This window comes from Poecilia formosa, unplaced genomic scaffold, assembly GCF_000485575.1.
Source record: "Poecilia formosa unplaced genomic scaffold, Poecilia_formosa-5.1.2 Scaffold454, whole genome shotgun sequence".
Lineage (NCBI taxonomy): Eukaryota > Metazoa > Chordata > Actinopteri > Cyprinodontiformes > Poeciliidae > Poecilia > Poecilia formosa.
The window spans coordinates 65,757-90,869 of NW_006800393.1; the positions used below are offsets into that span (position 1 = coordinate 65,757).

General features: G+C 39.6%; 2 protein-coding genes across 2 annotated transcripts; both read right to left on the reverse strand.

Moving 5' to 3' along the window:
* Window positions 1-7,053: 7,053 nt before the first annotated feature.
* On the reverse strand, window positions 7,054-21,393 carry lonrf4 (LON peptidase N-terminal domain and ring finger 4). The gene is made up of 12 exons (XM_007577771.2): window positions 20,225-21,393; window positions 16,394-16,512; window positions 14,883-15,005; window positions 14,597-14,764; window positions 14,388-14,508; window positions 14,179-14,254; window positions 13,835-13,949; window positions 12,481-12,602; window positions 11,519-11,677; window positions 10,643-10,805; window positions 10,392-10,541; window positions 7,054-9,655 (listed from the first exon to the last, which is right to left on the reverse strand). Exons 1-12 carry the CDS (start codon window positions 20,520-20,522, stop codon window positions 9,506-9,508), a joined length of 1,764 nt encoding a protein of 587 aa, XP_007577833.1. The 5' UTR covers window positions 20,523-21,393; the 3' UTR covers window positions 7,054-9,505.
* A 688-nt stretch (window positions 21,394-22,081) lies between these two features.
* med7 (mediator complex subunit 7) lies at window positions 22,082-24,416 on the reverse strand. Its single transcript, XM_007577772.2, has 2 exons — window positions 24,214-24,416; window positions 22,082-23,070 (listed from the first exon to the last, which is right to left on the reverse strand). The coding sequence occupies exon 2, from the start codon at window positions 23,059-23,061 to the stop codon at window positions 22,297-22,299; it is 765 nt and encodes a 254-aa protein (XP_007577834.1). The 5' UTR covers window positions 23,062-23,070; window positions 24,214-24,416; the 3' UTR covers window positions 22,082-22,296.
* Window positions 24,417-25,113: the final 697 nt, after the last annotated feature.

A 25,113-nucleotide genomic window follows, 5' to 3' on the forward strand; every position in this document is an offset into this window, starting at 1 on the left:
GTATGCTTGGCGTGAGTTCATTTTACAAGTTTGACACATACAGAGTTAGACGGCTCCTTATATCTAAGGATTCAGGTTGCTTTGAATAGTTCTCTAGTGAGAATGCAAAAAGTCATGGTAGTCTCAGGTTAAAAAAGAAAAGAAAAGCACAATAGCATTCCTCAAGCCTTTTGGAAGGTTGCACTTAACACCTTTGTTTCTTTTCTCTAAGCGTCAGTAATGCTGTTGGTGCCAAACTCAGGCGACCAAGAGGAGTCTTTTCAAAACAGGAGGTAAACAAATGACACTTTAGAGCCTCGAACCGAGATGAAAACCTGATTCAAGCTTGAATATAATTTAAAAGGCCGCTGATGAATTACTCTCACAAGTCTATTCACTAATGTCTGTTTGACTGAAGAGGCCTAAACGTGCACATTGTAGAAACAGTAAACTATAGGAAGAAATTGTTGGTATTTTCTTTTTAGCTATTTTTATACTCATTATATCGCTCAGTAGCAGATATGAACCATCTGTCGTTGTTGTCATGCCTCAAAAAAAATATTCTTATCCTCATGCTAAATGTTTTTTTTTTTTTTAAGATTTTCCAATTTCCCCCCGTATTTATTGTTTCAAGTGTACAAAATAATAACTTCTGCTGAACACATAGTAGCTAAACAGCAGCTGTTTGTCTATGTAATTGATTTCTTCAGTGTAAGTTCAAAATGACTCATTTTTGCTGCAAAAAAAAAACAAATTGCAACATAAGCAGCACATATAAAAACCGCAGTTTCAACGTATGCGCGTTCATCGTGTCTTGCAACAATATCCAGAGAAATGCTTCCTTTCTCCCTTTGCTTCGAGCTACATAAAGTTGACCGTGGAACACGCACCAGAAAACGTGCTAATTTCATCTTCACTGTGTGTTTTATGCAGTTCATATAATTTGATGCCATTTCCTTGGTTTGCAGAGAGACGAAAAGGAGAAGTAATACAGATAAAACTAACTGACAGACATAAAAAAAATAAATCATTTTGGCTATAAACTGTAATTAAAGACTTAACATTTTGGCATGTCACAGTTGACAAAAGTAAAATGAATGATCAGGCAAATAGAAGAAGTGAAGGGATAAAAGGTGTATAAGTGTAAGTTGCAGACGCTGATTTGTGTATTTTGCTTGTACTCGACTGTAAGAAATCTTTTGGTAAGACTCCAATAACTAGAGTGTATAAACATATTATTTTACTTTAGTCAGAACGTCACAATTTCTCCGATTTAATAAGTCAATTGGAACAAACACGAAATAAGTGGAAAAAATTTGTGTGTTCCAAACTTTTTGGAAAATAAAATGCAACTAGAGTTCATGACACATGAAATTTGGCCATTTTCATGACTTATTTCCATAACTGTTGACAATGTATAACTACGAAGAACAATAAGCTGATAAGGATTGATTTAATTGCAAGGGAACAATAGAGTCTGTTTCATGTTCCAAAACGGGAGTAAAGGTGGAGCAAAACAATGTTATGCGTGGGTGTTAAATGGGGATGCAAATTAGTGAAGGAGCAACCTGACCAAGGGTGAGTCGACTTTATCCTGAACGTGATTTTGACCGGGAGCGTTCCTGCATATTGCAGTAGCAGCTCTTGGAGGAGGTGGAGGAGCTCCGTCTTTTCACAAATTACCTGTGCCACGACATGGCGACGGTTTGAGCAAATAAAAACGACACGTTCATCTTTAATGTTGTTTCACTGTTTTCAAAATAGGACATTTAGGAGAATTTTGTTTTAAACTTATTTTTTTGTTGATTAGCTTAATGTATTTAAGATTTGACATGTGTGTTACATGTAATCATCCATACATCCATCCGCTACATCTGTTAAGCCTCGCAGTGTCGCAGGTGAGTGACGCTGCAATGACTGCTGCCTACATCCAGCAGGCAAAAGGTCGACTAGGATGTCCCTCCATCAAAGGACGCACAAACACACACACACACGCACGCACACACACACACACACACACACACACACACAAGCAGACACGTTTTACCCTAACCCTAGCCTAAATCCATTTCACACTGTAGTCCAAAACAGCACTTCTTCTTATTGAGCCTGTAATTTGGGTCCCATAAGTAGAAGTGGGTCCCCACAATATAGTATTTATTGGAAAAATTAGCCTTTTCAGGTAAGAAAAATGCTGAAACACACACACACACACACACACACACACACACACACATATTCTGTGTTCTGTGTTTGTTTGCATGTTCTCCCTGTATATGTGTGCAGCTTCTCTCTGGGTACTCTGACTTCCTCCCACAATCCAGAAAGGTCTCCAATTTAGCTGTTTGTTTATTTATCCAATTGTAATTTTCAGTAACTGAACAAACATTCAAGTGATTAGAAGTGAACTACTCTAGCTGCCATCCATTTGGGAATTTGTAACAGCACATTTTTTACATTACAAATAACCTTAGCTCTTTACTTACATAACCTTCTACAGAGATCCTCTGAGATCAACTCAGATGTCTGTGAAGGTCTGCATACCAGGCAGCCAGGTGTGCATCTCTGCAGGCGGCGACTGTGAGAATCGGTGAGCCAGTTGCACTGCTTCGCGTCTCCTGCTGTGTTTCCTGCTTCTGCTGTCCTTCATATGCCAGCAGGTGATCAAAAAAAAGCCTCAATTGGTTCCGGAATTTTTTTTTTCCTACAAAGAATCACTAGTATGAAAAGTCATAGTTCCCTTGCTTTGATACAGCCAATGAGTGCTGCTGCCTCAAAGACATCTGTGTGAGCTCAGAAATCCCCATGGAATATGTATTGCCCTTGAACTTTTTTATATTTGCCCATGGACCAAACGAAGTTTAAGTTAGTGGGAGACACACCTGACTGCAACAACTCTGCACAACTTTAGACCGATTATATTTTTAAAATAGTCGTCAGATTAGACTGAGAATGTATCAATTTTGAAGTCTTGCCACAAATTCTCAATTGGATTTAGGTCTGTACTTTAACAGGGCCATTTTGAGTTATACTTTTTTTTTTTTTGGTAGCCTGCAACAGAGTTCATCTGTCCCTATGTCACTATTTCCTTCAACTTCATTCCACGCTGCACGAACAGTACAACATGATGATGTGGCCACCACTACGTCTTACCCAGGGGACACTATTGTGTGGTATGAATTTTGGGCAACATGTAATTCTGCAAATTTAATTTTCTGGCCTTTACAATAATAATAATAATAAAAAAATGCTTATGTTTATCAATTCAAATTCAGTCGATTAAAAAAAACTCTATTAATTCCAAAGTGAAAATTGAATACTGCTGTAACTCATATCATTCAAGTTTCTTCAAAGAGTTGTAGAGGCGATGTTGGCAGCAGGACCTCCTGCAGCAGTCTGCTTTCACAGTGGGGGTCTGAAGAAGCCTCTGACTGAAGACACTCTGAATCGAACGCTAAGGGATCTCTGTAATGGCCGTCATTTCATGCACCGTCGTCTGCAGACGCTCCAGAGCTTTCCCCAGAACACAACCTGCCTTCTTCATCCCCTTTATATAAAGTCCCGGTTTCTGATTCTGCTGCCTCAAAAAAGATGACGGCAGAAGAGATTACGCCTTTCACGTCAGCCTTCTAGAAGATCTGCAGCATCTTGCTGCAAACACAGAATGACCCAATACTCCTCGAGAAGAACAGTTAGCTATGTCCATTCCTGTAAATGACTTCACTCTGAGGTATTTATACTGTCACATAACAGATTTGCATATATAGTGTTGGAATCACCAATTGAATGTCTTTCGTGGGAAAAATTGACTAGTTTGGCTGCTTATGACTGTAATGCTGTTCCCTGTTAAGATCTCTCTGTTATTTTTGGGATCTGTCTGGTTTCTTGTGATTGAAGTGATCCTGACGGATCCTGTGGTGCAGCTGACGGCGGGTGGCCCGATGTGTTTACGTTGGCTCTGAGCCACACACAGGAGCATGCTCTGGGTTTATCATGTTGGCTCATTGAAGGCCAGACTTGAACCAAACTGCTTAAGCCAGGTTTATCTGCTTTCTTCCCACTACAGTGCACACACACACACGCACGCACGCACACAGACCAAAACATTTTGACTCACCCTGAAAAACTTTGGCTCCTTTCAGCCCTCTTATATCTGCAGGGACAAAAAAAAAAAAGCTTTTCTCTTCTGATGTCTTTAAAGCTGCGCAGCATAAACAAAGTGCTTTGCTCTTCAAAGACAAAGTTTCTCCATTTTGTAATTGATAATCCTATTCTCTCCTCTCTCTCTCTCTCTCTGTCACTATAACAACAGGGCTGCATCTGTCCTCAGATGCTCTCTGCAGCTTTCCCCTCCACACCCTCCTGTTGTTCTATATTTCACAGAGAACAAGATAGTCCATTTTATTGCAGGCCCCTGTGACTTACTCCATCATTATTGTGGATAATTATTACATGTTTACGCTGAAATATAATAACATGCTTCTTTTTAGAAATCAATAAGTCATCTTTTTTTAACTCTTCCTTGAAAAACCTCCAGCTGACACAAATTCCAACTTTCAGCTCAAACCTGAAATCTCTCCAAACTAACCCAGATATTCATTATGTGGAGGATTTTTTTTCTCATCTTTCTTTTAATCCCTCATGAAGACAGCAGAAAAAAGAGAGAGAGAGAGAGAAAGAGAGAGACACTGAGCCACAGTCGGTGGCCCCCACCAATCCTCCTTCCTTTGCGACAACTCCTACAAAACGCCTGTCATCCTTACTCACTCATAGACAACCGGGAAGCCGGCGCAAGGCAGTGGATCAATTTAGCGCAAAAAGCCGTGGCATTTTTCAAATGTAATGGGCTTTGATGTCGACGCTGAGCTGCATTACAGAACTCCGCCGAAGCCACCGAAACCTCTTTTCCTTTCTTTTTTTATCTGACTGCTTCCTATCCAGAGGAAGTTGGCAGAATTTCGTCTCTTCTCTGTTCTGTACTGTTCTTCAGCGAGGCAGCCCGTGGAAATCCTTCACTTTTATTTTCTCTCAAAATGTGTTTTATTTTACAGCTATATATATATATATATATATATATATATATATATATCAGCTTTAGCCCCGTTTTAAAACATCGTTGTGCTCACTTTTAGCTTAAACATATTAGCAACACAAAACCTCTGCTGTTCGTAGGTGTTGCTGTCCCTTGACAGCTACAGACTGCCCCCTGGTGGATTGAGCATGTAATTGTAGTTTATAGTTTATTTTTATCAGGTTTTGCGTCAACAGCCAAACCTTGCTAGTTCAGACCATACGTTTTATTTATTAATCATGTTCAAAGTTCATTTCAGTTTCCTTCCTTTTGAAAATCTGCCTTATTCAACCCTTATCCAAAGGGAACATGTTCTTTTATACATCTAAGCAACATCCAGGCTTATAGTTAAAATTTTACTTTTAAAATTCACCACTCATGATGGACACAGAAAAAAAATGGTGTCTTTAAAAGTGATAAACTATTTAGTTTAAGAATTACACCAGGGCATCCCTTTTATTACCTTCTTTGAAGATTTTGAGACTTTTGGGCCTTTTGATCATGTATTATCAAAGCAAGAACTCTGTATTCTTGCTTTACAGAATACAGAGTATTCTGTAAAGCAGAATACTCTGCAGAATTGTGTTGAGCTTTCACAAAGTTCTATTCAACAGAACTTTGTGAAAGCCAAGAGGCATTTCCTGTTGTTTCCATTTTGCTGCTAAAGGTGTCCCCCAGAGACCAGTTTTGGGGACACTTTTATTTCTTAGGGATCATAATCAAGGCACTTTTAAACAATTGGTGTCAGGATCCCAGCTTATACCCAGCTCCAAATTGTTCTCCAAGTTTTTTTGATGCACAATTAACTACCACGCTAAAATATTTTACAAGGTGAATTACAAGCAAGTTATATCAAGACGGAGATTCCACTATTTAAAAAAATAAAAATAAAAAAAAAGACTATACAAGATTTAAGTGGCTGAAGTGGATTCCCTAATCAGGGTGTCTGGCCACTGCTTCTCCACATTGAGAGGAAACAGTTAACGTTTTCTGAATTTTGCTAATCCTTAAGTAAATGTCAGAAAATGGCAAAAAGACAAAAATACTATGTCGCAGTTTATGTAAATCCTCATTATTGGCATCAGCTGATTCTTAGATGACTAAAAGTGTCGTCACGCACACAGCATTCGGATTGGAACATCCCTATTACATGTATTGCTAATCCTGAAGTCTTGCTAGACTACAGTGATGAAATAAAAAAATAAAAAATAAAGAAATCTTATGCTATTCTCAAATGTCTTGATGTAAATATTTTTGGAATATTGATTTTGTTAATGATTGTATTGATATGCATATGCATTACTATCATGTTATGCTACTTTTTTTTCCCACAAATCTGTTATTGATGCCTTCAATGCCCTTTCATTTATAAGTTTTGTTATCTTAACATTTTGTCATCACGCCGGCTGCAGCCAAGTTCTTATTCAAAAATCATCCATTTGAGTCGTCTACTACAAAACAAACACGTTAAATGGTAATGAAGAAGAATTTGCCTCAAAAACCTTTATTTATAACAACACTTCAAAAAGTCATCAAATTGGGGGAGGGGGGGGCTAGGACACTTTTAGCAGAACTCCTGCTCTTTGCCTGGCAACAATGCAACACTTTCAGGGATGTAGGGGAAAAACTGCGCAGACCACTGATCATCAGACCACAGCACTCAGCCTTTCCTGAAGAGATGCAGCTCATATACCTGCACCCACGTTATCGCGGGGGCTTTTCGCGACATCTCCTAACTCGCGGATCGTCCCCCGGAGCGGCTAACTTCAAATGCTCAGTGTTCTCTTGCGGGGAGACAATGTGGTGCCGAGTGTAAATTGTTTTACAGGTGTTGTAGGGCATTCCCTGAAAAATCCAATAACGCCAGCACCTAAAGTTAATAGACATCTGCAGGGCTGTTGAAGCAGCAGTCTAAAATGAGCTAAAGAGTCCTGCACCGAGCAGGAAAACCTACTAAACCTTCACATAGAAATTCATTGTAAAGATGACCAAGAAAGAAAACATGGGATGAGAGATGTTTATTGTGAAGTAAATCCCACTGTAGTACAAAAAAAATTGGTTATCTCTATTTGGCTGAGAAAGCTAATATGAGACCGATGGCAGCAACCGAAATAAATTAGCATTTAACAAAGAAAGATATGGTTTGTGTGGGAAATAAACTAAATACACCATTACACGTGCATCTTAAAAGATTAGAATATCTCTGAAAAGATTATATATTCCAGTAATTTAATTCAGAAATCGAAAGCCATGAATGACCCTGAACAGATAGATTTGTTATACATTTCAAGTATTTACTGATTTTCTTGCTAATGATTATGACTTGAAGGTACTGAATTCAGTTTCGGATAAAATTACATGATGTGAGACCAAGTAAAAAGATTTTTTTCATAGAGAAATATTAGAATATCACCATGATATGGACTAGTCAGTCCTGAAGAAGACTGTTCACACTTAACCAGTAATTAGTCATCAGGGTAAGCCACAAAAGGTTATCGCTAAAGAAGAGGTTGTTCACAGAGTCCGCCATCCAAGCATTGCAATGAAAAGTTGAGTGGAAAGAAAAAGTGTGGCCGGTAAAGCTGCACAGGTCCATGATGAGGTCCATGTGATGTTTTCACAATGCGTGAAAATGCGTTCATCAATCTGAACTGAAGTACTGAAATAAATTCATATTTTGAAGATATTCTAACAAACTAAGATGCACCTGTGTAGCGAAACATCACAGTCAGAAGAGACGCACAAAAAAGGATTTCTTTATCATTCTGAATATTTGAATATCTATCCCTTTTTGAATTAGATTAGCATTCATCAGGAAGATTTCCCAACACAGACGTTAAGAGATGAGACTGTTACCCGAGTCACCACTGCTGGGCTCCGTATCCATCAGTTTATCCTCCTGAGGAATATTTCAAGCAGCAAAGTTGCCCCTTTTATCTACAGCTATAAATACATTACCATACAAGCTCATCGCCACCTTTCAATTGAAGAAACTGCCATCAATAAGAAAGTTAGCCAGACTGGACTACTCTGAGTGATGTGCCATTCACTGCCCCACCATGCGAAAAGGCATCTTTACATGAGTCCGTGACGCGATAGCAACTTTGTGGCATTCGACAGAAATTTCTATGGCACGCATATGAAAGTAAAAAAACAAAATAAAACCCAGTTATGCCCGTAGTTGTTAGTAGATTAACTTAACAGCTTTAACATTCCATGGAATGCAGCACTAGAGTGAATAGAAAATACCAAACAGTCCACCTCTTATGTATTGTAGACCCCCCACAAGACTTCATCCTGGTCTCCTGATAACGTGGCACTAAGAGGTACCACAGCTGGTGGCGGAGGATGAGCCGGACCAACGCAGAGGCTGGAGCAAAGGGCCAGAGGTAGGCGTCGCGTCCGTCACGGACCAAGCGGGACTTCAACCGCGGCGTTTTACCCAAACCGCTTGACGACTGTCCCTGCGTAAGACGTGTTAACACAGTTTCTCGTGTGCTATAACAGTAGCCGTCATCAGTGCTGACAACACGGTATGATGACTTAAGAACAAAGAGTGGGGGACAAAAAAAAAACAAACATATTTACACCTGATACAAACACACACAAGGCTATTTTCTTGTCGACCGTTCTCATGCTTAAAAAAATCACACGTTACACGTTTTATTTGCCAATCCGACCTACACGTTAGTAAATAAAAAAAGGTCGCCTGTGGTAAAATGCTGAGCAGCAGACGTTTTCGTGGATTAGAAAACAAAATCGTCCACCTGCTGTTGTGAAGGAGAATCTGTTGTTATTGCGATATTTTCATGCAAATAGGTCTTTTTAAACTCTTTCTTCGTATAAAATTAGCCATGTCCAATGGCTACCAAGGCCAATAGATCAGACAAGTATTGCCTGCTTCAAAGGACGATATTGAGTTATCAAAAAATTATAACATGGCCCCAAAAGAAATCCTCTCCAGACAATGCGTGTCATACATGTTCGTTATCTCCACATGTAGCTAAGTTAATGCAAAGAGTCTTCTAACGGCAACAAAGGCTTTTTTTATATATATATTCTTTGTTTTTGTAGTGAGGAGAGAGGAAACTCACCCAGTGTCCGTCTGTAGCAATTTTGGAAACGTGACCTGGTTTAAATTCCCCCATGTACAACAACCTTTAATGACCCGAAAAAATAGAGTTGTCTTTGGTGAACCCCAAAGTTCTCACTGATACAAAAGTATTTAAAGATCTATTCGCAAAATCAAACAGTGGAAACTCTAAGTCTGCAATGAGTTCTCTAGTCAAATCCTTAGGTTTCTCCTCATGGCCAGGTTTGACTTTAAAAGCGCCCCCTCATTCAGGTCAATCCCGAACCCCATGGTGAGTTGTGTGCTTGTGCGTGAACGTGCTGGTTTCACTTTGCGTGTGCGTGATGTTGAACCCGGGGCAGGCTGCGGCTGTGCTCTGGGTTCTAGCTCTGAGAAAAGTACTCCAGGACGAGGCGGAGGTGTCCCAGGCGGTCCTTGAGAGAGGTCAGTGAAAGGAAGGTGGTTTGATAGGCGGGGTCCAGCTGAAGCACCGACAGGAGCCACCAGCACCAGGCCGGACCGTTAGCCGAGGCCTAAAGAAAGATAACAACGTTAAAAAAAGATGTTTCCAAACACGATGGTTGTGGAATGAAATACATACTAGAGATGCACCAAAACGTTAGCTGGAGACGTGAAGCGTACAATTTAGGCTTAACCGATCTCGACGACGACAAGCTAAGCAAACTCTTTTGTCAAGCTCATCATTCCTAAATGGCAACGCGTCGTGCTCGCTATTCACCGTAGAAGATATTGTTGAAGAAAAAAAAAAAAAAAAACCTCTCAAAGTTGGAAAAGTGTTAATGAAGTCAGATTTTAAGAAGCCATTCAAAAGGAAGCAATTTTCTATAGATAACTTATAGAAAATCTGGTTGGTTTATGAACCAACCAGACAGGAAGGCTAAATGTATAACAGCAAAATTCTTCTGTTTGAATAACTAAATATGCTGATTTTACAAATATTACAATATTAGACAAATTATTTTTGAATTTAAATGAAGTTTTTATTTCCAGTTTCAAGCATGGCATTGAATTAATCTTTGTCAGCCTTGCCATGCACCTTGTGCATTTGCTGCAATATTTGAGTAGCAGATGCACATCTATTGTCCTCATCAGGATGCAATCAAAAGTCTACTTCCTGTATTTTTTTAGCCTCATCATCTCCTCACTTCATGTTTGAAGCATGTCACTGCTGAAATTTTAAAATTCTTGCTCTCAGCTTTTTACACCCACCAGAGGCAGGTGAATTGATGTTTGTGTTATGGTACAAACCTGAATGTCTGCCTCCTTATCTGGCATGCTGCCATGCTGTCTGTTTATGTGCTCGCGGCTGCGGCTGCCCACGCGCTGATACCAGTCCTGGGCCTGCTGGTACACACTGTCATGAAGACGCTGCAAAAGCTCCAGCTCGCTACCGTCCACCTGACACACACAGAGAACACCGGAGGCATTCAGCAGGAGCCGAGACGGAAATGCGGTTCTCAGTGTTTGAATTCACCGGGAGAATTTTGCGAGACCCTGACCTTGACGTCCTCCAGGTACTCGATGTCGGCCGTGTGATAGCCATCCCTCTGACCTCGTTTGAGCACTCTGAATCTGCTGCCGCCCACGGTTTCAACGTAAGACCGTCCGTCAGGCAGCCGCTCCATGTCGAGGATCTCCAGCATACAGCCGTAGTCGGCGAAGCTGAGGAACATGTGCAGCTTTAAAATAAAATGCATGTTTCTATCTCACGTTGCATATCTAACCTAAGACTGGATACATAAAAACTAGATTAGATTTAATATTTATTGAAGAAATTAGATTTTTTTTTTTTCTTTTTCAACTTACTCAAAATGTAATAGTAAACTATGATGCAATACATGTAATGTAAGTACTGTGTATTCCAATCTAAATGACTGCTTCCTGTCCCTCGTTGTATTGGTGGTGTTTTTTTTTTGTTGTTGTTTTTTTTAATGCATTTTCTCTTTAGATATAATCAAATTGTTTGCTGGAAATTTGATTTTGACATAATGTAACCAGCCTAGAAAAGTTATTTAGTGAAGGAGAAAAAAATGTGTACACCAGTTGTAAGCAAACTAGTGTCTCAGTCACTGTTTTCCACTCCTTAAGGATCGGATACGACAGATTAAGGCTCCACAAAGTAGGACCGACATCCAATCAAAGCAACTTCATGAACCGCAAATTTATAAAAAAATAAAAAATAAAAAAAAAGACTGTAGAGTTGTTGCCCAGTTATAATTTATAATTAACTAGATTCATGGAAAGATGAGAACTATTTTTGCGTTTTCTTAACCATTTGATCAGATTGTGGTTTGAAGTGGTGGCATAAAAGGAGGCAGGTGAAGGTAACCATATTTTAATTATGGCTGAACTATGATAAGAGTGTGCTGTGATACCCTTTGCCATGCTCATAGCTGCACATCCCGAACTTCTTGGTGCCGGTCTCCATGCAGCGGCGCATCATCAGCCGATAACGAGGCTCAAAGATGTGCAGTGGGCACGGCACTCCAGGGAAGGCCACCGTACAGACAAATATGGGGATGTCCTTGGTAAGGCTACGAGAGAGAAAAGAGGGAGGGGAAACTTATTGAAAGTTCTGAATATACGCTCTCTCGAAAGAATAGACCCGAGCCCCTAGTAAAAACGTCAGATTTTACAAATGACAACATGATAAATCATTTAAAAACTCGTCATGCATTTAATTGGACATTTATTGTGTAATATTTTAATGAAAAACTTGAAAATGCACCAATCTGTTTGCAGAAGTAAGCGCAATCATAAGCTAATACTTTCTTAATCCACTTCATGATTGAAAATCATAATTTAGTCTTCTTTAAGAGCATCTCTCATCTTGAGTTGACAACACACTATATTACAAAAGTTACTCAAAGCTATCAATTTGTGTGGACATCTCATGGCTCCACACAAAGTTCTGCACTCTTGCTAGGACTTTCTGTGCATTTTTTGTACTCCTTATCCTGACTAATACTTTGCGCAATAAGCTCAGTTTGATTTGTTTGAATGTTTCTGCAAACTACGGCTTTAGCTAAACGATGGAAACAAGTAAAGGTCACGAAGATACTACAAGGAAATCTGAAACTTATTTCTGGTAAATCAGATTCAGCAGTCTTAATGGTAGGTGTGTACACAAGAAGATGCTTCAACAAAGTGTCAATAAGTGGAGCTACCAGACGGTCACAACGTTTTATTTTTAATTAAAAAAAAACACACAAAAAAACGTAAAAATAGATTTGGATATTTTTCAGTTGAATAACAGAATATGTCAAGTTGAAAGTGGGAGTGGTTTTTATGGCAACAATATGTTAATTTAATCGAACAATCTTAGCCAGTTGCCTACTTGGAAAGTTCAGCCATCTCTGCATCGTGAACCTGTTTCCTTTCAGCCAACTGAGAGGGGAAAAGTTGCTCCATGATGTCCTGCAGAAGAGTTGTGGGGTTGTACTTTCGGTTTTTTAAGTACTGTGGAGAGAGAGGAAAAAAAGAGGACGCAGTTATTGTTGATACAACTGCAATAAAACCATAAGACTTTTTCAATGTTTTTCTTTGTTTTTCTAGGTTTTAATAGGTACAATAAATCATTCGAATCATGTTTAACAGTGAGCAATTACTTTTAAAATGAATTAAGTTGACCTTTTTGGTTCACTTTAACCTTTTTGTGACTTGGAAAATAGTGACTTTATTGCAACATTCACAATAACAATGAGCTGTTATTTATTTAAAGACGAATAAAGACAATTGTAGACTTAGTGTTAGGGTAGTGTGTGGTGACTTTCGTCATATTCCCACTAGGTGGCAGTATGCCATGTTGAACTTCAAATTTATTTTGGGTGAGAAAAAACTTGAGCTCTGTGTTGATCAAAGGTGGACTGAGTTATTTTCCATCTGTTAGAAAACAAATGTTGAAAGAATATCCATGTAAATTGTTCATCTGTCCATCCTAACTGAATATGTTATATACATTTTTTTCAAATATATTTGATCAGGGACAAGACAAAATAATATGACATTCAAAAACATCCTTAGGCCACCCAGCTAAAAGCTAGTCCACAGGCCCAGTCTGCACGGTATAGAGGTTAACTTTTAAACTTTTAACACAAATAACCCGTTTTAAGACTGATAAAAAAGAAAATCCACTAAAATTAATGAAGGTAACAATCTCTATAAATAGCTGAGCAATGTGAGCTTTGCAAGTTTCATTGTTCACATGTTTGAATGTCTTTCATATGAGATGTAAAAAGCTTCCAGAGCTAGTTAATTATTCACTTAATCGTAGCAAACTATTCCAAATCTGGGTTCCTTTTAAATGACTGTCCAAACGATGTTTCATCTGTGATCTTACAGCATCTATGATCTATTTCAAAATTCCCTCTGGGGTGAAATTATTAACACATTTAAAGGTCGGTTTTATGAAAAGACAAATGTTTAAAAGGCATCCAAGCAGGAGAGAGTATGCTTTTTCTGGATTTTACAATTCTCTGGCTTTTGACGTGATCGTGTTTTCAAGCGATTGTGTGATCTTTATTTTATTTTTTATTTTTTACGAGTAACGTACAGAGTGAGGCAAAAACCATAAGGAAATCTCCTAAAGTAGAGATCTTTATGAGGCGCACATACAGAATATAAACACCATTTGGATTTAATTGCAAGAAGAAAAATTAAAAAATAAAAACCATTTTCCGTTCATTGGTTACCTCTTGCAGCGGCTGTTTGCAGAGTGGACACCGTACGTTGTGGTCCAGACTCCTCTCGATGCAGTTTTTGCAGAAAGTGTGACCACAGGGAGTTGTGACAGGCTCATAAAACAGCCTGCAAATGACAGAGTGACGGATACAAGACCAAGTTAGATACAGCTCAGCGGAGGACGAAAGATTACGCTACTAATGCTATTGCTTTTACGCTTGTTTACAGTCTGTGAGGTAGCCAAACATTAACCAAGGGGAGGGAGAATGGAGTCAGCCGGATGTAGGTCTCCAGAAGAGACAAACTGCACGCAGTGATGCATTATGGATTACAGGGAGCTTAGGAGGACACTGACCTTATGCAGAGCGGGCACTCAAAGTCTGACACAGTGAGCACAGCCAGCGTTTCCTCTCTGTGCGCTTGACTTTCACCTAAGACCGACAGAAAGTTGTAAGAAGTTAACTGAGAGGATGGAAAAATTAGCTCCACAGTTACTACAAACCAACGCTGACGAGAGGTCTAGTGAAAATCATCATACGTCTTTCTGGCTGTGCCTCAGCTTACCTCTGCCTTGGCACTCGTCCTTCCTCATCATCATTTCCTCGTCTTCCTCGGCAGCAGCAGGCAGGAAGGAAACAGCTTGGCAGAGGCTGAGGCAGCACTCGGTACCTGCGTCATGCTTCATCTTGGAGCCAGAAACGACACGCACTCTCATTAGGCCAGGGTTGATTTTTAACATTCTCGTCGCCTCAGCAGCTAAATATCGCCTTCACCTTGTGTGCTTCTCTCCTGTCTGCGTTTGGGTGCTTGGCTTCTCCTTGCGTCGGCGCCTGAGAGCCGCTGAGGGAGGTGATGGGGCAGGGATCTGTCAAGAACTCGGAAACCAGCTGCAGAATGCACGGCACCTCCTCCGGCACGGCTACCCCCTCCACCTGCAGGACCTGTCGTTTTGGGTTAAACAGTGAAAACGGGGGTGCATTTCTATGGCACGGCAAGTAGCTTAAGAGATTTCACATCTTTAGTTCCTTTTGGAAAATCCAACTTGAAATGCAACCAAACCTTCTTGATCTGGCTCTTTGCAGGAACAAAGTCAGCTTGGAGTTTTAGGCATCGGTGGAACTGGATCAGGGCTTCCTTCTGTTGACCCATTTCCAGCAGTACATTCCCTTTACGAAAAAAGCCCTGCACAAACAGAACAGAACAATCAGTTTTCTGGAGGAATCCACTTGATTTTTTTTCTTCTTCTTTTTGTAAAAACGTCCTTGTATTTGTATGAGTTCAGCTTCCACGCCGCTTAACTTTACAGTAAGCACGAGGTAAGTCCCAGTAGAGTTGCTATGGTAGAACAGGTTAATGTCATGTACTGTTGTTGTAGAGAAATAAATATGTGTCCTCCTCATGCAACCATAGTGACGATGAGCTAAAAAAAAAGTGATCCCTGTCCTAATTATTCCCCAGAAAAACAGGAAGTCGTGGGTTAAAAATCAGAAGTTCCTACAGACTCAGATTCACTTTAACATAAAGTATAAATTGCAAAAGAAAAGGTTGAATACCAACAATTTTACCTGTGTTACAATTATTTCTTAAATAAATTCATTTTGTCCCACAGTGCAAATGCACTTAAATTAAAGGCTGGATTTTCATGTTACTACAAAAAAGTAAATGTTATCTTAAGCATATTTGTGCATCCTAACCATGACTGCTAAATTTTTTTCTTTCCATCTGTATGTGTCATAATGCCCTAGATAAACGCACGTTATTCAAGTTTATTGCATAAAGCTTTTCTTCCTGATCTTAAGTCCTGTCTGATCTGCACTGTCCGACGCTGTCAGTTGAACTGCTGGTGATGTGAAATGTCATGTGACATAACAAATAAAACCAAACAAGGCAAATGACTGTGCACCGCGTACATACTTTTCAGCGATTCTGCACACCAGCACAGTTATTAAGCTAAGTTATGACATAAGTAGCTGTTTGCATAACGCTGAGTGTGACATAACCTTAACAAAAGCAGCAAAAAATAATTTTAAAAAATGGCTCACTGGAATTGCTTAGAGCTCTGGGGTGAACAGAGAAGAGGGAATGCGCACTTTTCTGGTTACGTGTCATTGCAATTGTGTTACAAAACCAAATGTTTTGGGTTACATACAGGAAACACTTTGGCTGAATTGCTGTGGCAATATTATCACGGATGGCCACGAACAAGTGAGACAAAATTTCATAGAGGAATCTATTGTGAGCCGTTTAAACATTAACTATTATGATCAAAACAGTGTTGTTATGCGCTTAGTGTGGAAGTGTGACTTCCTGCTGCGTATGTACATTAGGGTTACGAGATTGTAATCAAAATGCTGTCAGTTAAATATTTTAATGCAAATACCTTGAGGCGACTAATTGACATCAGGGGAAATGACCCCAGTGTAGCAGGACATAGTCAAAAATGAGAACGTTCTGTATATTCTCACTCTGGTTAAGCCACAATAACCAACTATCTGGCTACTATTTCATTATATAGATGAAAATGAAAACATCCAATGACAATGTGTGGAGAAAGAGGGCTTATTTCTCACTTCTGTCCAGTTGGGTTGAAGGCAGCAGAGGTAGTCGAGGTCCGTCAGAGCGTCGGCGAACCGCAGCAGGCCCAGGTTAGCTTCGGTTCTGAACAACTTCAAACTCTGATTGTCGGGGACTGGGAGTGAGCGGGGAGGAAGCAGACAGGAGCACGCATCAGTCTGAACAAGTGGCAACAGATACAAGCAAACTGAGTCATGCAGCAACATCTGCACAGTTCTTAGATTAGACGGCCAGATGAGACTTGTAAGCAGGTCAATTTAAGCTCTATTAGCTGGAGGGATTTATTTATTGTTTTAAGGATTCAATCTGTTATCCAGCTGTGGATTTTCACAGTGATCTATTTTTATTTGAACAAATCTACACTGTCACTAAAAACCCAGGCAGGCAGTGAATCGTGGATTTACACTGAAATATTTCAAATGATACGAAAAGCAGACTAAGAAAACAAAAAAAATCTCAGAGCAATCTGAATAACTGGCACATTTGCATACAGCTTCTGAAGCATTAAAGTTGCATTAGAACAACCTTACGACTCCAAAGACACTCCGATGGCACGATGAATTCAGCCATAAAAGGCATTATTCTACTTCCCAGTAGTCTAATTTTAGATTAATTATATTTAGCGGTAGTTGGTCCACAGGGGGCGCTAGGGCGCCACCCTCTCAGATGTGGAGAGAAAAAAAAAATCTGAAAATGAGTATACTTTAAAAAAAAAAAAAAACAAACATTATCCATGTCAGTTTTTCTTAGCAATGTGCACCAACATGCAATCTGAGTTATTTACCCGGTAATTTCCACCAAGTGACTCTCATTCATTATTTATACAGCTAAATAGCCAATCACTTATGGTTGCTCTAGGAAAGTAATAACAAATGTTCAGCCAATCAGCATATCTGAGTTAAATGTCTTTGGGCCACTGGGAATTTTGCCCGTGCTACAGAAACTGCAGGAAACTTTTGGATTGTTTTGGTGATAAAGTCGATGACGGTGAAGACGGCGGTCGAGGGGAAGCTCAGCGCAAACTTCTCATCTTGAATGATGATGCAGAGGATTTGACGGATGACAGGTTGTTCAGTGTGTCTTATTAGTCTTAGCAACCATATTTATCTGCTCTTCTTTGTGGTTTGTTGTCTCTGTTCATCAACTGCTATCTTTCTTTTCTTGTTTTTTGTTGTTGTTGTTGCTGATAATCAGTTTGCTGTGGTTTATATCATTCTAAAGCTGCTCTGGATAAATATTCCTAAGATTCATTTATTTTTAATAGTTAAGAATGACAATGTTTCCCTTTTTGATTTTCTGCTGCTCTTATAACGTTAATGTTAAGATGACCATTCTGACGTGGTACTGAATAAGAAGGAGCTGAAGTCCTGTTTGCTGACTCAGAATGTGTGAACGTAAATCTGAAAGAGTTCGCCGAGTACCTCGCTATCAGATACATCCAGAGGGGTTATTTGGTGTTGTGGGTTTTTGTTTTTTTTTGTAGCTGTTACTATTTCATTCTCTATACCAGGATGTTTTAGTTATTTTAGGAAGGAAGACTTCTGCTGTCTGGTGTCATCAGTTGATTATCAGAAGTTTGCTTTTGATAGAATTTATTCTGTTGCTTGTTCAGAGTTAGACAATCGTACATTAGATTAGCTTCTTCACAAATATTGCACGTTTTGCAAGTTGCTGAATTGACTTTTTACTTTTACATAATTTAACCCCTTCAGTTCATTTCATTCAGGATTCAAAACATTTTTGGTTCTTGCAGCTACTAATCACAGAATCCAACCAATGAGATGCTTGCTTAATAACTGACAAGTGATTGAAGGAAGAAAATGATTAGATTGGGATTTACCGTAAATTTAAAATTAAGTCTGAATTTAGGTTTGGCTTTTTAAACAATGCAAAGCTGTTATTTGTTTGACATGTAAAGATCTATATTTGTTTTAATAAAATAAAATGTTTTTATTGTCTTTGTTCGATTTCCTATTTAAAAAAAATACTTGGATTGCCTTGTGTATGAATGGTGCTATAATTATAAATTTGCCTTTTAAACATTGAGATCATTTTTAGAAATAGAGTTTGTTACCAGGAGAGGAAGAAAACATCAACAACACATAGAAATTGTTGTAACAAAACATGCTGAACCTCAATATTTGAATAACTTTGCTTGAAATTATCGCTAGAGCTCATTTCTCTGTCGATCAAATAATGAAATCTGACCATTTCCATTTTCTCTGACAGTCTTCAACAAATATTTCCAACTGTTGCAGCTTAAACATTTTTGTTGCAGCCATCCAAAATATAAGTAAGTGCCTTTGAATGAGGAGTTAAGATAAAAACATGCACATAAAACAAAAATAAAAATACAAATAGACGTGTCAGAACGACCTCTGATCCGGATCCGTGATCTCTCTACGTGTGGAAACAGAACTTTGGGAGGGTAGGTTTTTAAGTTTGTTAAATAATCATTAATAAAGCAGCAAAAACAAACTGGAAAAATGACTGACTACTATATAGTAGCTTTAATGTTACACCAATGTTACCTAAAACTGTTACACAAGTCGTGTTTATATAGAGCAGAGCGTCAAACACTGACTCTGAGCTTGGGAAATGCCATTGCTTTTAAAAACAAAGAGAAAGAAACAGGTTCAACCATAAGCCTTCAAGGAAGGAAAACGATGCATAAATGTGCACAGACATCATTGCATAACATTACGTGATAGCGGAGCATGGGTGGGAGATGTAGTCGCTATTTAATGGGCTTGGCAGGGTCTGCGTGGCACAGTGGCAGGCTAATTCACTGTAGTGCAAACTATCGCTCTCCAATCCCTGGGATGCCCGACACGAAGAACATATCTGGGGCAGAAGTTGTCCCTTTTAGATTTCACATCGTCTCATGCACTAAATTAGGTCAACAGCAGAAGATGAGCAAGTGTACGCAGGATGGTGGAGGTTTTAGCAAAAAAATATTCCACATCCTGTAGAAAAATTTCTACATTTAATGTTTTTTGTTGTTTTTTTGATGGAGGAAAATGGGAACCCTATAGAAACAGATATGCCTCCTCAACTTGTGCCAAATGTTGTGATTGCAAGTCATCTGCTCTCTTCGCTTCTGACAGCATTTGTCACACAGCGTGTGTGACTGACAAGGACAGATGGGAAAATGTTAAACATGACTGCCGCATCATCACTTGAGCTAGACTAAAAGTTAAGAGTTTTTTTTATGTGCTTATTTCCTACATTAATTGTCTTTGACCTGTACGCCGTTAAATTACTATACGTTCGACCTCAGCTTGCAAGAGACTCTCTAAGCCTAATTTGATTTAGAGCCCCACTTCCAATTTGTCGGCACATGAGCATGTAAAGTAAAAAAATAATTAAATAAATTTTAAAAGTAGCAGAATATATATTGGATTAGAAGTGTAGGCACCCCATATACAGAAGCCTGTCTAAATACTGCAAATGAATTGCTTAAAATCTATAAAAATAAAACAAAACTGTGCCCGGTTAATGAAACCAATATTCAATGCCTATAGCAACAAATACAATTTTGCATAGGAAGCCAAGCGCTCTTGGGGGCCCTCTACTGGCCTGGAGTCCACAAGCAATGACTTATTTTGTTTATACTTGAGGCCGGCTCATCATATAGCTAAAAGTCTATTGTAGAGGATTAAAATCTTAATTCTACGCCTCTAAAGCATCACTTTTCTGCCATCATCCCACCTATCTGTGGTCCACATTCAAACACTTGACATATATGTTATGCAGCGGTGATCTATAAAAAAAAATAAATAAATAAAATAAAAAACGCGCAGAACAGTCTCTATGCGTTCCCTTACCCAAGTGCAGCCCCTCATTGGCCATGCGTAAAGCTTCCGTGAACTCGTTCGCTTTGAGCTTCTCCTGGATTTGGCACTTCACTCTCGTCTCGTCGGGCCAGCACTTCTCGATGACCCTGATGAGCAGAACGTTGTTCTTGGTGCTCCTCGCCTCCTTTTGTTTCAGCCTCTCTTTGCACAGCGGGCATTTGGAGGGGAGGTAGCCCCCCACGCACCTCCGGCAGAAAGTGTGGCCGCACGACACGGTCACCGGCTCGCACATCGGGAAGAGGCAGTGCGGGCACTCCAGCAGATCCATGAGTCAACCCTGCGTTTCTGGACGGTGCGGCGCGGGAAGAGTTTCAAGCTTTGTCCGTCAAAGCAAACCCAAAGGGGGAGACCGAGGAGGGGGTCAATATTGCACAGTGCTTTCAAGTAACATACCGACGACCAGCGAACAGACTGGTTTGTGAGTCCCCCCCCCTTCCTCCCCTCAAAGAGCTCACCTTTTAGATTCACTTTTCAAACCGAAACTATTCATTGACATTGTCTTTTCGAACATTTGGTGAGTCTTTGGTTCGGCTCGAGCAGCATCTTCCCTTCCTCAGACAGTTTAAATGGACACTGCAACTCCCAGTGCGACGCACCGCTCGCCTCGACGCTCCAAACTCCAAACAGCACCGGGCCAACCGGACCGAACAGCTGGGTCAATAAAAGCGCATAATTTACTGTTTCCTTCCCTTAATTAGGTGTCTGTTCGTTTTTAACCTCTGTAGCAGCGTATCCAAAGCCACGAAGCTCAGTTACTGTGTAACCCCATTACGTTACATAAATAAAAGTCACGTGACGCCGCAGCAGGCTTCACGATTGGACGAGAGCACCGCTTTCAGCCCTGTTGTGAAACCCAAGGATCCCGTGTTTCATAACCGGTTTTTGGCGACTAAAGTCCTTTTTTTTTCTAATTCGATATACTATAAACCTCTGCTTTATAGAAAAGCCATCTCGCGTTTAAAGCGGTTGTGGAGTTTAACGAATCAAAAAGCTCAGCATTGCTACATTGACTTGACACAGTGAAGGGAATCCCAGCAGAAGATAACGACATCCTGCCTGATCATGACATCAACCTACTTGTTTGCTCCTTGATTATCTAAACACTCAGTGGACAGGAGAAAGCTCACATATATATGATTAAGCACATCATGTGTATGTTTTTTTTTCTGTTGCATACTTTATTCTTCATTCAATGATGAATAAAAATAATTTTTTTGTGACTCATTTCTTATCTCTTTTGTAACGTTTCACCTGGATCCAGATTGTGTCCTATTTGGATTTTCTTGTAGGAACAACAAGGGTACAAAATCTCTGCGTTGATAAATTTTTTGTGTCACCGTTCAGGGTCACTCAAACTTTAAATGTGAAAGTCAAAAAGAGATTTCTAACCTCTTTCCCAGATTTATTTTCCTTCCCTCTTTGCAAAAGAACACCAGAAAACCTCCTCAGTCACAATGCCACGTATTTGCACGATTGCAAAGCTTTGCGTTCTTGTTCTCCGCAGATTCAGACCCATTATGACTCACCATGCAGATTCATCCTCTTAGATCTTTCTCCCATGCTGCCATGTGCACGGTGTGATGCGTGCACGCTACCTTTCATAACTGAACACATGAAGACTTGCAGTCGCTTTTCCATAAAAACGAGTGTTTCTCTTAACAGTGGCGGTTTGCAATAAAAGCCGGGTCACATAGGCAGCAAGAAAAGCGAGTTGCACGCAACAGGCGTGCAGGAACTGACCTTAAGGTGACTTCACTGAATTACATGATGTGCAAGTCATGGTGACAGAGATTATACACCTTTTATGTAGGACACTGTATCAAACTGTTGTGGCAGGAGTGAACAGCAGTTGGAAATTTATTGAGTCTCAGAAAAATAAACCTTGAAACTGAGAACATTAACTATCTATCTACAGATTCAAATTCCCTAAGTGGACATAATCTTTTGCAAATAAAAGCTAGAGGATGCACGAAATATCTCACAGCAGAAGTAGAGACATGATTCGAGAGTACAAAAAGAAACAAGAAAACAAACTGTCTATTTTAAGCTATTTCATCGATTATATTACACATGGCGGCGTCCTTGTCCCATGTTTTTTCCCTTTTTAAGCTAGCAGTGTTTTTGTCCAGGACGCCGGCTGCCATGCAGCTGGAACCCGCTTCCTCCAAGTCCGTCGGTTCGCTTTTCAGCATGGGGGCCTGTCCGGAAGAACAACCAAAACTGGGCCCCGCAGACGAACTCTTAGTCCCGCCGCAAGCGACATCCGGACCCTCCGACTGGGGCAAGTCATCAGGTAAGGAAGCGAGGCACCCCTGGATCATCTCCACCACTCTTTCCAGATGTTTCTGGAACCTCTCGGCCGTCTCCAGCCTCTGCCTCTTCTGCACCTCCATCATCACCCTTAGAGTCTCCCTGGCTTGGTGGGGACGATACTCGTTAATTAGGTGGTGCATGTGGACAAACAGAAGCTTTATGTCTTCCAGCTTCTCCTCTCGCTTTATGCTGCCCGGGCTTTTTATGAGGATGTCCAGCAAGTCCAGGAAGTTCACAAGAATGGACATGTTCAGCTTCTTGAGCTCCCGCTTGTGGTCAAACTGCATAGGGTGAAGCCTCTCGATGCCCTGGCTCTCCAGGGGTCGGATGATGAGGTCGTCGCACTGGAACTGGTTGCCAAACATCATGTAATGGTCTCTGATGGGTGGCGGCGGCTTGGGGGCCAGGCCTTTGCGGATGTTTTCATCTGTGTACTCTTTGATGTACTGCGTCGGCGGCGGAGGCAGGGCGCTGACCTGCTGCGGTTCACCCATGATGTCAACCTAAACAACAAAGCCACGAAGAGGGCACGTGTCGATTAGAAAAGCTTATTTCAGACATTCTTTCCATTTTGTGTGAGCAGCTTCACTTGAAAGTATCAATGGTTATTTTTGTCTTTTTATCCGCGTTTAACATGGATGCATTTAAAATGCTTTTCTAATGTATTCTATTAAATTAGTCCACAAAGAAAGCCATTACTGCAACAACTTTGCAAGCTGTTCTATTACTAACATGAATGTTTGCTACAAAGAACATAAAGTTGATTGTACTTTACTGTGGCTTTATGTAACTGATATAAAGTACCACATAATTATAAAGTCGAGCTAAAACAATACAGTCTTCTACACAGACAGACGCACAAAAAATATCTAAACTTTTTGCACCAAGTACCATGTTGTTGTTTTTTTCCAGTTAAATGGGGGTTGTTTTTTCCCTTTTTTAACTGATCAGTCATTAATTGAACATTTAACATTTTATTGTTTTAAATCTAGTTTTAACAGTTTTTCTTTTTAGTTTTCATGAAACACAAACATAATATTTACACAAAATTAAAGCATATAAAAGGAGTATATTTTTATTGTTAATAGTTGGCACAGGTGTTTTTTTTCACAACTCAATGGGTAGTAGTTTTTCAAGTGGCTGTTAAATTGTTAGAAACGGATATTGTTTCTAACAATTTAACAGCAAAACATAAACCATTCTAATTTCTCACATCTGATTTTCAAAAAAACAAACAAAAATAAAGCAAAATAAAAGTACAGCAGCAGTCTCACACTAACTAATCCATATTAACAAGTCAGAAAAGCCTTCTAGTATAATGTACAAAATTTCAAATTACCCGTCGGCGGCTTAATATTAGAATCACACACAATTGCCCTATCTTCGATAACTGAAGCAAGCCACATGATCTACACATTTTAACAAGAGTCTACAAAGCCATACTGTTGTTTAAACATAAAAAAACAACCTTGGTTGTAGAATATCATTGCGACATCTCCAAGAGGACGCTAACATTAGACGCTAAACTTTTAACTGAAATTCTTTAAAGGCTACAGTCACAACTAGCTTCGGCTAAATAGCTATATCATTTAAGTAAAATAAAGCCAACTACTTACAAAGGTAAGTAAAAATATGTTTCTACGCACCTTACGAGCGACTTCTCAGTACAGTGAGAGCTGAATGCAGACTTTAAACGACCTAAAATATCTTTCAACCATTAGCCCCGAGCTAGCTAAGATGCCTAGCTACTTGCAGAGCACGACGGCTGTTTCGATTCACATTCTATTGGCTGAACTGAGCTCGTGACAGTTTCCAGAGCGCGGATTGGACAGTGGCTGAAGGAAGGGAGAGATGAACGTTGATTTGGAACAGCATTGTGAATCAGAATTCTATTACTGCAGTGCTAACCGTGTGTTGTCATCTATTGATGAGACTAATTTGACTTTTAAATGAACTTATGAGGAAACCTCCTTCCGAAAACGAATAAAAAGTACTGAGAAATGTATTTTTAGACCGTGATTAGGAATAATAGAAAACAACTAATACATTTTGAGTCCACTGTCCTATCTAAAAGCATACATTTCATTACAGCCTCTTCTTAATTAAAAAAAGAAAATACAATGTATGATATTTACCTTATAATCTGACTTCTTGCTCACATAACACAATATGTGTTTTATATAACTTCCTTAATAATGTGTTTCTCACTCCAGAGAATAAATCAGTGATTCTTGAGAATAGGGACAAAATGGGTTTTAATTTTCCCATAATTTTTTTTTGTTATTTCTCAACCTTATGTATGCAAATATGACAAATAATGTTTAGGAAATGTAAAGATGGTAAGGTACAGGCTCCCAGTTGCAACATTTTTTTTTTATTAAATTTTTAATCGACCTGACCTAGAACGTTGTCATCACCATCTGACAAAAATAAATAGAAAATAATTTTTAATGACCCTATTAGTGATATTTTTACTCATTCTACAGACAAATGCTTCTCAAGAAACAAAAGAAATATTATTTAAAACCAAAAACAACAAAAAGGCC

What these genes read in the sequence shown, in the direction of transcription:
- lonrf4 (XM_007577771.2), bottom strand. Translation starts at nt 20,522, where the DNA reads ATGGATCTGCTGGAGTGCCCGCACTGCCTCTTCCCGATGTGCGAGCCG. An exon ending in GGACGAGTGCCAAGGCAGAG is followed by an intron (nt 14,255 to 14,387) that starts GTAAGCTGAGGC and finishes TGTCGGTCTTAG; the next exon opens with GTGAAAGTCAAGCGCACAGA. An exon ending in ATAAGGAGGCAGACATTCAG is followed by an intron (nt 9,656 to 10,391) that starts GTTTGTACCATA and finishes ATCTTTCTTTAG; the next exon opens with GCCTCGGCTAACGGTCCGGC.
- med7 (XM_007577772.2), bottom strand. Translation starts at nt 23,061, where the DNA reads ATGGGTGAACCGCAGCAGGTCAGCGCCCTGCCTCCGCCGCCGACGCAG.